Source organism: Chiloscyllium plagiosum, chromosome 32 (genome assembly GCF_004010195.1).
Source record: "Chiloscyllium plagiosum isolate BGI_BamShark_2017 chromosome 32, ASM401019v2, whole genome shotgun sequence".
Lineage (NCBI taxonomy): Eukaryota > Metazoa > Chordata > Chondrichthyes > Orectolobiformes > Hemiscylliidae > Chiloscyllium > Chiloscyllium plagiosum.
Window position 1 is genome coordinate 4232404 of NC_057741.1, and position 14872 is coordinate 4247275.

The 14872-nt window shown below is 40.3% G+C and overlaps 1 protein-coding gene across 11 annotated transcripts in view; it reads left to right on the forward strand.

Moving 5' to 3' along the window:
- kiaa1109 (KIAA1109 ortholog) overlaps positions 1-14872 on the forward strand; it is a 420067-nt gene that overhangs the window by 80196 nt on the left and 324999 nt on the right. For all 11 annotated transcript variants that reach the window (XM_043674034.1, XM_043674040.1, XM_043674039.1 and 8 more), the window contains 2 exons: positions 4156-4312; positions 14710-14788. In XM_043674034.1, coding sequence (XP_043529969.1) covers positions 4156-4312; positions 14710-14788 — 236 coding nt within the window. The remainder of the gene's footprint in view (positions 1-4155; positions 4313-14709; positions 14789-14872) is intronic.

Consider the following 14872-nt stretch of genomic DNA (forward strand, 5'->3'; position numbering starts at 1 on the left):
AGACCAGGGAAACCCAATGGATGTTATCTACCTAGACTTCCAAAAGGGCTTTGATAAGGTGCCTCATGGGAGGCTGCGCAGTAAGGTGAGGGCACATGGTGTTCAAGGTGAGCTACTGACGTGGATTGAGGATTGGCTGTCTTGACAGAAGGCAGAAAGTTGATATAAAAGGTTCTTTTTTGGAATGGCAGCCGGTGACAAATGGTGTCCTGCAGGGTTCAGTGTTTGGGCCGCAGCTGTTCACTTTATATATTAATGATCGGAATGAGGGGACTGAGGGCATTCTGGCAAAGTTTGCCGGTGATACGAAGTTAGGTGGACAGGCAGGTAGTTCAGAGGAGATGGGGAGGCTACAGAAAGATTTAGATAGTTTGGGAGAGTGGTCCAGGAAATGGCTGATGAACGTGAGCATATGTGAGGTCTTGCACTTTGGGGAAAAAGAATATAGGCTCGGACTATTTTGTTGAGAAAATTCATAAAGCCGAAGTACAAAGGGATCTGGGAGTGCTAAATCAGGATTCTCTCAAGGTTGATTTGAAAGCAAATATGATGTTGTGATTTTTCTCAAGAGGGTTGGAATGTAAAAACAGCGATGGGCTTCTGAGACTTTATAAAGCTGTAGTTGGGCCCCATTTGGAATACTGTGTCCAATTTTGGGCTCCACGCCTCAGGAAGGACATACTGGCACTGGAGCGTGTCCAGCAGAGATTCACACGGATGATCCCTGTGATGGTAGGTCTAATGTATGATGAACGGCTGAGGATCCAGGGATTGTATTCATTCGAGTTTAGAAGTTTGAGGGGCGATGTAATAGAAACTTACAAGATAATGCGTGGCTTAGAAAGGGTGGATGCTGGGAAGTTGTTTCCTTTAGGTGTCGAGACTAGGACTTGCAATATTTAAGAAGTTGTCTCACCAGTGCATTATATCCTTTTATGATCAATTCTTCTCAAAATAGCTAGCCTCCTTAATTACTTTGTGACTGCATATTAACCTAGAGTCATTTATTTGAACACCTAGAGCCCTCTGCACTTTGGAATTCACTGATTGTTTTCATTGCATAGATGATTTGCATTTTAAAACCTTTCTTCCTGCCAAAGTGAACAATTTCACATTTCTCCACATTAGACTTCAACTGATTGATTTTTGTCCATGCAATTAGCTTGTCTACATACATGTTCTGTCAACTCCACAATATGCTTTCTTAATTATCCTTGTATTATCTGAAAATTTAGCCTTCATCCCTTCACTGCCCTCATCTTAATCATTGATAGAAATGGCGAAGATCCCTGCAAGACTTTACTCAATATATCCTGCCTATCAAAAAGGCACATTTATGCATACTCTGTTTTCTGTCCACTATGTTTTCTGTCACCTGGCTGATCTTCTATCCATGCTAGTATGTTATATTCTGCACCATTTGCTTCTATTTTGCTCAGTACTTTCTGTGTGCTGCCTTCTGGGAATCAAACTACAGGGAATTAACAGGCCCTCTTTTATCCACAGTGTATGTTACTTGTTCAAAGACTCCAGTAAATTGTTAAAATATGATTTGTTTTTCATAAAACGGTGCTGACTTTGCAGTTAGCTTAGTTTTTTGAGTGCCCAGCTATAAGCTGCTTTATGATAAATTCTAACGCCTTCTGCATGACAGGCATCAAGCCAACCGGCCTATAGTTTCCTGCTTTTTGTCTTTGATAAATCTTTCAAGAACGTAGCGCATTTCAGAAAATAAACACCAATGTGTCTACTATGTCTTAACTTACCTTTAAAGACCCTGGTATAAAGCCCAACAGAACTCTGAGACCTCTCAGCCCACAGCTTGATCAGTTTGCGCCACTACCCTGTTTCTTGTGTCCTTTGTGGCAAATGCAGAAGCAAATCTTTGTTCATTTCTTTATTTTTCTCTATTAGATCCCATTCTTTCTGTGTAGAGGGCCAGTGTTCCGCTTGTTCTTTTTTTTTCGTTTTTACAAAACTGTAAGAACTCTCTGCAATTTCTTCTTCCTTATGAACCCTTTATTCAACCTCTGCCATTCTTTCTGTTCTGACCACTCATCTGACCTGCCATGCATCTTTGTGCAGTTCTATATCTTTTCCTTAAGTTTGATGCTTTCCTTAATTCTTTACCATTTGTTCAGAATATAACTGCAATTATCAAGGAGCAATATGCTCAAGGATACTGAAATACAATCCTGGATGAGCTGCAGTTGTATTGACATTATTTGTTTCTTGTCATAAATTCTATATCCTCTCTTTGCACAGTTACTGTCTCACACCGAACCAGATCATTTGTAACTTCTTCTATCCCAATTTGAATTCCTACGCTATCGAATTTGCATCCTGTCCTTCACGTGAATCCGTCCTTCACTTTTTAAAACCCACCTATTTGACTCCATATCTGTTCAGTCCTCCTAATAATTAATTTAATATGGGAATAAAATAATCAAGTTCAACCTCTTGAACCTATTCTATCATTCAAATATGTCGTGGCTGATATGTACCTCAACTTAACTTATGCATGTTTTTGTAGTCCTCTAGTTTGCAATACTTGGTAAAAATGTCAGTCTCGATTTACAAAACTGTTGTTGACGTGGCTGCAGTTATGTAAAGCCAGGATATTGGGTAACAAGTTTCCATTACCCTTTGTGTGAATAAGTGGTTCCTGATTTCAGTTATAACTAGCTTTGCTGTAACTTTAAGATTATATAGTACTTGTTCTGGATCTCCCCCACCTGAGTAAATAGATTTTTGTGGCTACCTTATTGAAATCAGCCTTCATTTTGTTCTTCATCAATATGTGAAACATATTGAGCAACTTCCCAACATTAAAGGAGCCATATAATACAACCAGCTATTGTCAATTGTGCAACATACTTGTGTGCCTATTCAAGGATGTGTGTTCGTTTGTCTCCTTTAAATACAACAAAACTCTTACATTGTGCTTCCGCTCTTGCTTTTTGATACTGTGTTACACCAGTCACAATGGGACATGCCACCTCCTACAATTACACAGTTTAGTGTGAAATGGCAAGGCAGAACTCTGCCCATGTTCAGATCACCTTGCACAGAGCATGATTTGATTTCTCTAGATTTCTGAGCATTGAAAAAGAAGCTGAAAAAAATACCTCCACTGATGGCAGTATTTTTGTTTAAACAAAATTAAGTGATGAAAAATCAGCTTATATTAACCTTATAATCATTTTATAATCTCTGTCCAAGTTTTTAGGATAATAGTTTTAGATGGTAGATGGTGGTGATTCTGCTTTTCCCATTTACACCTCATCCTGGCCTATCTTTACTTTCTTTAATCGTTGCCTTGCCATCTCCATTTGGCTTGGCACCATAATTTTATTTCGTCACTTAACTCTACTTCTCTTTCTGCTTATGCTGCCTGAACTGACAAGTATTTTCCTTTTTTGTTTTTTTATTTTGTATTTCCAGCATTTGCAGTATTTTGCAATTTTTTTATATTGCATCAGTATCAATTTCATATCATCTGTTGTTGAGATCTGTAAATATGCAGTTTAGTAAATAGTTGGCTGCAGTAATTCCGTCACCTTTTATTTTGCAAGTATTTGTGAGTTATGTTTTGGGATTTGAATGCATTTTATTGATGATTCCAATCTTTTGAAAATAAAAATAAACAAATGAACAGATTTCATTCAAGAAGACTGTGGGGTATTGGTTCTGCAGAGGAATGTTTTCTCCTGTTGTAATGTGAGGAAGAAAAAAACTTTTGATCCTGATATTACGAAGGTATTTATGCATAATAGGTGTATTTATATAGGTGCATTTATGCATAGTATTTAAGTTATTGTTTCTCAAAGTATTTTCTTTCTGTTTTGATTTTGTATTTTACAGTTAGTACTATTACTTGATTAGATGTTAAGGTAATTAATTCATAACAAACTACCTAAATATTATATTTGAAAAGAATGCTAAAATATTGCTGGGTGTTAGGCTGTTTGAAGTTTATTGAAATACACATTACATGCATTTGTTTTGTCTGAGACTTGCAGCATGTGCAAAAAGTTGGAACAGCATGGAAAGAAGTACCATTCTTCTACAAAATCCCAGCCTGTGTACAGTAAATTGCTTTTAATCCTATTCTCTAATAAAATTCACTTCAAATACTTTGTTTTCTTGTTGCAGGGAATGTTTATGGAAGTTTTTCTTTCCAGCTGACTATCAGACATTGAAGGTTACTGAATTAGCAAAGCCCAGAAAGCCAAGGCAAATTCTTGCATTTGAACTACGCATGAATATCATTGCAGATGCCACCATCGATTTACTTTTCACAAAGAATCGGGTAAGTGCAATCAACTTAATTGCACATCATCAACAATAACTTTATAGGTTATGTCATATGTCAGAACTAAGACAGGCAGCTAATTAGAAAGCATAGCAGGTAGTAAAGTCTGTAGGATTTCTAACACCTGTTATGTCACCAGTTTATTGAGGACAGATGGCTTGATGGTCAGGGAGTCCAAAGTGTTGGGGTAAATTGGATGTTATTGCTGGATCATTGTAAAATAGTGAGGCATTAATGTAGAGCGATATGACATGACAGCTTGTTTGATAACCTAAGAATTAAAAACCTATAAAGGTTACAGTCATCAAGTGATGTAGGGTTATGAAGACTGACTAAATCGTAAAAGGGGACTAAAATTGTACACATACAATTGGAACACAGAAATTTCACAATTTAAAAGCCATGCATTTCCTTTTGCAAATAGTTTTTGACAATCTGAACTTTGTCTTGAATTAGCAGTCATAGTGATGTACACCATGGAAACGGACCCTTCGGTCCAACCCATTCATGCCGACCAGACATCCCATCTCAATCTAGTTTCACCTGCCAGCACCTGGCCTATATCCCTCCAAACCCTTCCTATTCATATACCCATCCAAATGCCTCTTAAATATTGCAATTGTACCAGCCTCCACCACTTCCTCTGGCAGCTCATTCCATACACGTACCACCTTCTGTGAAAAAATTGCAATGTAGGTCTCTTTCATATCTTTCCACACTCACCCTAAACCTATGCCCTCTAGTTCTGGACTCCCCGACCCCAGGGAAAATACTTTGCCTATTTACCCTATCCATGTCCTTGTATTTCTATCTGAATTTGTGTATGTGAATTTGAATACAGACAAATGTTTGTACAAAGAACTTAAAAAGCAACAAAGCATTAATGTGGTTAGCAGTATCTGTGAAGAGAAATATTAATACTTGGGGGTAATTATTATGCAGAAGAATTAACACTGAAATATGGCATTTTTGTATCCTTTACAGGTATTTTCATCTTGAATTGGCGTGTTTATAGCTTTTTTTTGTTTTGATTCACAAGTTATGTGACTGTGTGTAATTTACTTGATTTCCAGTGTCTACAAAACATTACTTTTAATTTTTTCTTCCCCCAGAGGTAGTGCTGAAAAGTACTCAGTAGGTCTTGCAGTGTTTTTGAAGAGAGAAAAACTTTACATTTCAATTCCAATATTTAATCCTCAACTCAAGGGGAGGAGTCATACTTGACTCAAAATTTCACTCTTGTTTCTCTGTGCACAAATGTTGCCAAACCTGTTGAATATTCTAGTTCTTTCTGTTTAGAATTCAGATTTCCAGGATCGGCTGTTAATATAGAATTTTGATACTTTAATGCATTCCCCCTGGCTTTTATTGTTGGCTGGTGGGCATCCTCCTCATTAAACACTGGCAGGCCTATTGTTTTCTTTGTGTTCTAAAGCCCTGATTTGATATGCTTTTGTAAGACCTTTATCATTCCATTTCTTGTTAATTAGCAATTTATATGCAATAGGAAGCCAAGATTATGTAGCTTAATTTATACGATGGAAAATACTTTACCGTCCTTCTGATTGCTCCAGAGAAACATTCTCCTCAAGGCGCATACTCCAATTGCAGCCTCAAATGGAGGGATAAAACAAATTTTTGTGAAAAGAAGTCAGCAGAATGAAGGCAAAAGAAAGACACTGGAAGTCTGAAGTAAAATCTGAAAATGCTGGATAGATGTAGCAGCTCTGACAGCATCTATGGATGGAGAAACAAACTTAACAATGCCTATTGTGAAAAGGTCACAGCCCTGACGCAGTATGCTGTTGCTTTCTTCACAAAAGTGACCTGCTGAGCAAAAATAAGCAATGTTGAATTGAAAGATGCTTTAAAATTTTGGATATTTGAAGTTGTGTTACATAACTTTGAACCTTGGATACGTTAATATAGAAACATCTGTTGTCTAAATTTTGCTGAAGGAAGGCATCTCATAGTGCAAGCTTTCAGTTAGATTCATTTCTGCATGCTTTGTTTTTAAAATTTTTATTCATGTATTTGGAAAGTGCCGATTGGTAACAGTGCAACAGGATAGTTGGAACAATAGACTGAGAAATAAGCAAAGGAGAGTGATAAAAGCTGTGGATGCTATAACTCTGAAATAAAACCATGCTGGAGAAGCTCATAGGTATTGCAGCATCGATGGAGAGAGAAACAATTAATCTTTTTGAGTCCAATATGGCTCTTCAAACTGGAAGGATTGACAGGTTTGAGTGGTGAATTTAATATCAGAATAGTCACAGAAGAAAAATTGGATTGAAAAGGGAGTGAAATAGACAAAAATGAAGATGGCCAGTTTAAATTTAATGTCAATTCAAAAAAACTTGAATAACAGTTCATGGCCTGAAGGAATTAGACTTCATACTTGAATTATTTATGTATAATAAGCGAAGACTTGTTCAGCAACCATTGCCAATTTATCCAGATACCACAACCATGTACTTGTATTTGTTGCAGTAGAAACTCCTTCCTCACTTCCGTGTCTCTCTCCCTACCCCTATGCATGGTATTCTGTGGTGCCTGCTGTTTGGTCGACGTGTACTTGCAGATCGCAGTTTAATATTATGGAGCATATGTAGCCCGGAAACAGAGCCTTTTGGTCTGATGGTCTCCGAATGTATTCACATTGTCACAAGATTCTTCCTTCTCATGTATACCTCCAGCCTGTCCTTTAAACTTACCAGCACTAACTGTTTCGAAAACTCTTCTTGATAAGTTTTGCGCGTGGGTTGGGGGTGTGTGTATGTGAGGGATAGAGAGAGACCCTTTTTTGATATGTTGGGGATCTAGTTTTTAATGCTTTCTTCTCATAAAAACAGTTCCTTTGCACACCATATCTATGCCAACGAGCAAACACCAAAATGCACTAATCTTGTTTACCTGCACTTGATCCATAGCTTACCATGCCCTAGTATTTTAAGTTAAAAATCACAGCACCCGATTATTGTCCAACAGGTTTATTTGGAAGCACTAGCTTTCGGAGCACTGCTCCTTGTGGAGAATAAGATTGTAAGACACAGAATTTATAGCAAAAGTATACAGTGTGATGTAACTGAAATTATATATTGAAAAAGATCCGGATTGTTTGTTAAGTTTTTCATCTTTTAGAATGACCATGTTGGTTTCAGTTCTTCCATATGTAAACCGCAAAACGTTTTTAGAAGTTACATTCTGAAGTGCACTTTAGCAATTGGATTCATCTCGGCCTAGTTAAGGTATTAAAGGTGTTTGCTTTGCACTCCCTGCAATGGTTGGGGAAGGTGCAAGGGGGAGGAGAGTGGATTGGTGGAGGTGTGGACCTGCCAAGGGAGTCGTGGAGGGAGTGGTCTCTCCGAAAGACAGAAAAGGGTGGGGAGGGAAATGTATCTCTAGCGGTGGGGTCTATTTGTAGGTGGTGGACATGGCAGAGGATGATGCAGTGTATCCGGAGGTTGGTGGTGTGGAAGGTGGGGACCAGGGATGTTCTGTGCTTATTGCGGTTGGAGGGATGGGGTCAAGGATGTAGGTACAGAAAGTGGTGGAAATATACTGGAGGGCATCGTAAACCACATGGGAGGGGAAATTGCGGCCTTTGAAGAAGGAGGCCATCTGGGATGTTCTGTGGTGGAATTGGTCCTCCTGGGCAGATGCGGACGGAGGTGGAAGAATTGGGGAAAAGGGATAACGTTTTTACAGGAGGCAGTGTGGGAAGAGGTGTAGTCCAGGTGGCTGTGGGAGTCGGTGGGTTTGTAGTAGATGTCTATGTTGAGTCGGTTGGCGGAAATGGAGATGGAGATGGAGAGGTCCAGGAAAGGGAGGGAGGTGTCTGAGATGGTCCAGGTGAACTTGAGGTCGGGGTGGAAGCTGTCAGTAAAGTTGATGAACAGTTCAACCTCCTCATGGGAGCACGAGGTGGTGCCAGTACAGTCATTGATGTAGCAGAGGAAATGATGGGGAATTGTGCCGGTGTAGCTGTGGAAGAATGACTGTTCCATGTAACCGACGAAGAATCAGGCATAGCTGGGGCCCATGTGCATGCTCATAGCTACCCCTTTCATCTGGAGGAAGTGGGAGGGTTAGAAGGAGAAGTTGTTGAGGGTGAGGACCAGTTGGGTCCATCAAATGGGAGTGTCAGTGGAGGGGTACTGGTTGGGTTGGCATGAGAGAAAGAAACGGAGAGCTTGGAGGCCTTTGTTATGGCGGATAGATGTGTACAGGGACTAGATGTCCATGGTGAAGATAAGGTGTTGGGTGTCGGGGAAACGAAAATCATGGAGGAGGTGGAGGTGTGGGTGGTGTCCCGAATGTAGGTGAGCAGCTCTTGAACTAAGGGGGACAGGACGGTGTCAAGGTATGCAGATATAAGTTCAGTGGAGCAGGAGCAGGCTGAGACAATGGGTCAACCGGGGCAGTCACATTTGTGGATTTTGGGTAGGAGGTAGAATCGGGCAGTACGGAGTTTCTGGACTATGAGGTTGGAGGCTGTGGTGGGAGATCCCCTGAGGTGATGAGGTTGTGGGAAACTGGTCAGTGACAACTACCCAATCACAACCCAGTGTACTCCTTGTGGAGGGAATGAACTTTGAACATGAGAGGATATTTTTAAAATGTGCTTGACTCAAAATTTAATTGCCGTCGCCAGCTGCTTGCATCTACACTTGAGGGAAAAATAGTATGCTTGTTTTAGCAGTCACTGTGTGGTAACCACTCCTTGACTGGTGTGGTCAAACAGCAATTTAATTTTACTTTCTTTTTTTATGATCAAGAATTGTTCAGGGGGTTTAAAAGTATGGTGTTTCAGAAGCCTGTCCTGATCGAAATAGTGTCTCTGCTGAGTTACCGTGGCAACAGGCAATGTTTCAAGACTTGCAGTTTAGTCCCAGTGAGGCAACATGGACTTCAGCAAAACTTGAACAAGGTTCCGCATGCTAGACTGGTTAGTAAGGTGAGATCCCATGGGATTCGGTGCAGCTAGCCAATTGGATTCAAGATTGGCTTGAAGGTAGGAGACACAGGGTAGTGGGAGGGGTTTGCTTTTCAAACTTGAGGCCTGTGACCAACAGCATGCCACAAGGATTGATACTGGGTCAACTATTTTTCGTCATTTATATAAATGATTTAGATGTGAATATTGGAGGTATGGTTAGTATGGCAGATGGCACCAAATTGGTGATGTGGATGATGAAGAAGATTATCTGACCATAACGGAAGTTTGATCGAACAGGTCAATGGACCTGAGGATTGGCAGATGGAGTTTTGATTAGATAAATGAGAGGTGTTGCATTTTGGTAAGGCAAACCAGTGCAGGACTTATACAATTAATGGTAGGGCCCTGAGAAGTGTTACTGAGCAAAGAGACCGAGAGGACATCATTCCTTGAAAGTTGAGTTGCAGATAGATGGGATTGAGAAGAAGGCGTTTAGCACGTTTGTCTTCATTAGTCAGAACATTGAGTATAGGAGTTGGAATGTCATATTGTGATTGTACGGGAAATTAGTGAGACTACTTGTAGAATACTGCATACAGTTCTGGTTGCCCTTGTATAAGAAGGATGTTGTTAAAATTGAGAGTGCAAGAAAGATTTATATAGATTTTGCCAGGACTGGAGGATATGAGTTATAGGAAGGGGCTGAAGAAACTTTGGGAGTTACCTATAAACCCTCCATAGCAACAGAGACATGGAGGAGCAGATTGTGGGGGGCAGATTTTGGAAAGGTGCAGAAATAACAGAGTTGTTGTCATAGGTGACTTCCACTTCCCTAATATTGATTGGAGCCTCCTTCGTGCAAATAGTTAGGATGGAGCAGAATTTGTCAGGTGTGTCCAGGAAGAATTCCTGACTCAATATGTAGATAGGCTGACTAGAGGGGAGGCCATATTGGATTTGGTGCTTGACAACAAATCGGGTCAGGTGTCAGATCTCTCTGTGGGAAAGCATTTTGGTGATCATGATCGCAACTCCTTGACCTTTACTATCTTCATGGAGAGGGATAGGAGCAGACAGTATGGGAAATGATTTAATTGGGGGAGGGGGAATTACAATGCTTTAGGCAGGAACTGTGGAGCATAATTTGGGACCAGATATTCTCGGGGAAATGCATGACAGAAATGTGTGGTTTATTTAGGAAGCACGTGCTGGGAGTGTTGGATAGGATTGTCCCACTGAAAGATGGTAGGTTGAAGGAACCTTGGATAGCAAGAGATGTGGAACATCTAGTCAAGAGGAAGCAGGAAATTTACTTAAGGATGAAGAGGCAAGGATCAGACAGGGCTCTAGGGGGTTACAAGGTAGCCAGGAAGGAACTGAAGAATGAACTTAGGAGAGCTAGAAGGGGGCATGAAAAAGCCTTGGCAAGTAGGAATAAGGAAAACCCCAAGGCGTTCCACACTTTAATGAGGAACAAGAGGATGGCCAGAGTGAGGGTAGGGCTGATCAGGGATAGTGGAGGGAACTTGTGCCTGGAGTTGGAGGTGGTAGGGAAGGTCCTTAATGAATACTTTGCTTCTGTATTCATTATTGAGAAAGACTTTGTTTTTTTGTGAGGACAGTGTAAAATAAGGCTGATATGCTGGAACAGGTTGGTGCTAAGAAGGAGGATGTACTGGAAATTTTGAAAAACATGAGGATAGATAATTCCCCTACGGCAGATGGGATATACCCAAGGTTACTGTGGGAAGAAAGGGAAGAGGTTGCTGCATCTTTGGCGATGATCTTTGCATCCTCACTGTCCATTGGAGTACCACCAGATGATTGGAAGGTGGTCAATGTTATTCCCTTGTTCAAAAAGGGAATAGGGATAACTCTGAGAATTACAGACTGGTCAGTCTTACGTCGGTGGTGGGCAAATTGTTGCAGAGGATTCTGAGAGACAGGATTTATGATTATTTGGAAAAGCATAGTTTGATTAAAGATGATCAGTTTGGCTTTGTGATCATACCTCTCAAGCCTTATTGAATTCTTTGAGGATGTGACAAAACACATTACTATAGCTAGAGTAGTGGCTGTGATGTATATGGATTTTAGCAAGGTGTTTGATAAGGTTCTCCATGGAAGGCTCATTCAGAAAGTAAGGAGGCATGGAAATACAGGGAAATTTGGCTGTCTGGATATAGAATCGGCTGGTCCATAGAAAACAGAGGGTGGGAGAAGATGGAAAGTATTCAGCCTGGAGCTCAATGACCAGTGGTGTTCTGCAGGGATCTGATCTGGGACCTCTGCTGTTCGTGAGTTTTATAAATGACTTGGATGAGGAAGTGGAAGGGTGGGTTGCTGATGACATGAAGGTTAATGGAGTTGTGGATAATGTGGAGGGCTGTTGTAGGCTTCAGCGGGACATTGACAGTATGCAGAGCTTGGCTGACAAGTGGCAGATTGAGTTCAACCTGGAAAAGTGTGAAGTGATTAATTTTAAAAGGTCAAATTTGAATGCAGATTACAGGGTTATAGGCAGGATTCTTGGCAGTGTGGAGGAACAAAGGGATCTTGGGGTCATTGTCCACAGCTTCCTCAAACTTGCCACCCAAATTGATAGGGTTGTTAAGGTGGTGTGTGGTGTGTTGGTGTTCAATAGCAGGGGGATTGAGTTTGAGCCGTGAAGTTATGCTGCAGATCTATAGACCGGACTTGGAATATTGTGTTCTGTTCTGGACACCTCATTATAGAAAAGATGTGGGAGCTTTAGAGAGTGCAGAGGAGATTTACCAAGATGCTGCCTTATGAAGAAAGGTTGAGGGAGCTTTTCTCATTGGAGTGAAGAAAGATGAGAGCTGACATGATAGAGATGTACAAGATGATGAGTGGCATAGATAGAGAAGATGGCCAGAGACTGTCCCAAGGCAGAAATAGCTATCATGAGGGGGCATAATTTTAAGGTGATTGGAGTAAGGTTTAGGGCAGATGTCAGAAGTCGGTTCTTTACACAGAGAGTGGTGGGTGCATGGAATGCACTTCCAGCAGTGGTGATAGAGTCAGATACATAGGGACATTTAAGTAACTCTTGGATAGGCACATGGATGATAGTAAAATGTTCATTTGATCTTACAGTAGGATAAAATGTTAGCGCAACATCGAGGGCCAAAGGGCCTGTACTGTGCTGTTCTGTTCTGTGTTTTAAGTTCTAAGCTGGTGCTCTTTTCCTTCTTGAGTGTCAGAGGATAGTGAGGTTTATAAAATCATGAGGGGCATGGATAAGGTGAATAGCTCTTTTCCCCAAAATTGTGGAGTTCATAATTAGAGGGCATAGGTTCAGCGTGAGATGGTAAGGATTTAAAAAGGGGTAACATTTTCATGCAGAGATTGGTGCATGTTTGGAACAAGCTGCCAGAAGAAGTGGTGGTGGTGGTGGTTATACTTAGAACATTTAAAAGGTACCTGGATGGGTATATGAGTATAAAGGGTTTAGAGGGCTTTGGGTAAAATGCTGGCCAATGAGACTAGGTCAGATTGGAATATCTGGTTGGTGTGGATGACTTGGACCGAAGGGTCTGTTTCCGTATTGTATAACTCTTATCACAGGTGAGTAGGAAACCTCAATTTTATTGCATCCAGTTTAGACTCAAGGCCACCCCAGCTTCTGTTGTCTGAGTTGTAGTACGTAGATAATATTTGTCCGTGTGCGCATGCTGAGCTCCAAGTCATTATCAGTATATTCACAAACACATGAGAGAATGGGCTTTTGACTAAACATTCAGAGGACAGAAGTCTTCTCATAGCTTGTTCCCATAGCACAACACTGTCCCAACTGATGAGATCAATGTTGAGCTACTGGGAAATCCTTCTGCCTTAGAAGCCTCTTCTTAGTGAATGCAAATGCTGAAGTGAAACTCATCATCACTTCCAGTGTGCTAATGCAGCTTTTGGTTTTTTGAGGAGCAGTATTTGATATCAGATATCTGAAACATGGCACCAATGTATGGCTCACAGGGTTAACAGTGTTACCAGCCCTCTTGGGTATGTCAAAGAAATGGGCAGCATGCAACAAACACTGCTAATGTTTTGAATAATATCAATAGCTACACCTCCTCAAAATCCTGCAAACCCACTAGCAGGACAGGTACTCCAATACCATTTTCTCCGCTTAGACCATCATTCACAGTGTCAAGTGTTGGTAAGCATAGCATAATTGGCTAAATTGGAAGAGACACCTCATCTGCATTTCTAACTCAAGATTCCCAAAATGCGCTCTGAACTCTGATCTTTATCATGGAAAATGGTTATCAGGAGGTCAGAGGAAATATTTTGAGAATGTACTTGAAGCCTTTCTGCAAAGAACTGCAATATTTTCACTAACTTCTGGGAATCTGTCGCCCAAGATTTCCCAGATGAAAAAAACATCTGTGAAGTGATAATCATTTTGAGTGTTTTTGACAGGCTCAGATAGAGCCCAAACACAAATGTGAAAACCTGAGCATTCTACCCATTGATTTTAACTGATGACAGGGTTTGACAAACCAGTATTGAACTACTTAGTTACCTCAGATACCACAATGCTGGAGTGAAGGAAAGATACCAGGGGTTGCCTAATATCTCAGCATTGAGGTGGTTAGGCTGTGATAAATAGGAAACATACATCCTGTGGTGAATTTATTGTCTATTTAATTGGCAAACGCAGCAATTTCAGGAAAACGTACACAAACGTTAAAGGCAAGGTGCTGTTTTTCATGAAACTAAATATTAGACATTGCAAATTGACTAACATTTTTCAACAGTTCACAATTAAATGGGTATCCTTACCTTGCACAAATTGCTGGTTGATTTGTATGATAATTAGAGCCTGCACTATTAGGATGTCTTTAAAATCTGAATCCTTGTATAGAGGGTTCTTTGAAACCTCTGCAGTATTTTGTAGCTGAGCTATGCTGATCTTTGTCAGAATGAAAGTAAGGCATGCAGATATTTTAAACAACTTATGAAGATATATTGTAACATATCTCTGAAGAAGGAAGTACTTGAACCCAGGTCTTTTGGCCCAGAGGTAGGGGAACTGTACCACAAGAGCTACTGTAAGGGATGTATCATTACATTATGATGCTATTTTTGGGACGACTGGAATTAGTTCAGGTTTCTGATTCTGATCATTAATTCACCAATCTCTGCCAAGACACTCTCGTATAGATATCAGTCACTTAAGCAAGATATCCAGTAAGATTAAACACTTTGAAAAGGGATGTGGAACCATGGTTTGTGTTACAATTTTACACTCCTCTTCCTGTTTATAGGATAAACTGAGCAGAGCACAAAATAAATCTTGCAGGGTAGGTGGGGTGATTGCTTTTTGACGAGTAGATGTAAACTTTTCTATAATCTAATATAACATTGATTCTGGATGTGAATACAGTATCAGATTTAAAATTTATATTTCTCAATATGTTTATTTCAGGAGACCAATGCCATACATGTAAATGTTGGAGCAGGTTCATATTTGGAAGTTAATGTTCCTATGACTGTAAGCGAAAATGGTGAGCATCGTTCATGTTTTGAAACATTCCTTTTTATTCTGAAAGACTGTGTTGAGAAAGTGTCCATTTAGATTGCAAAAATTA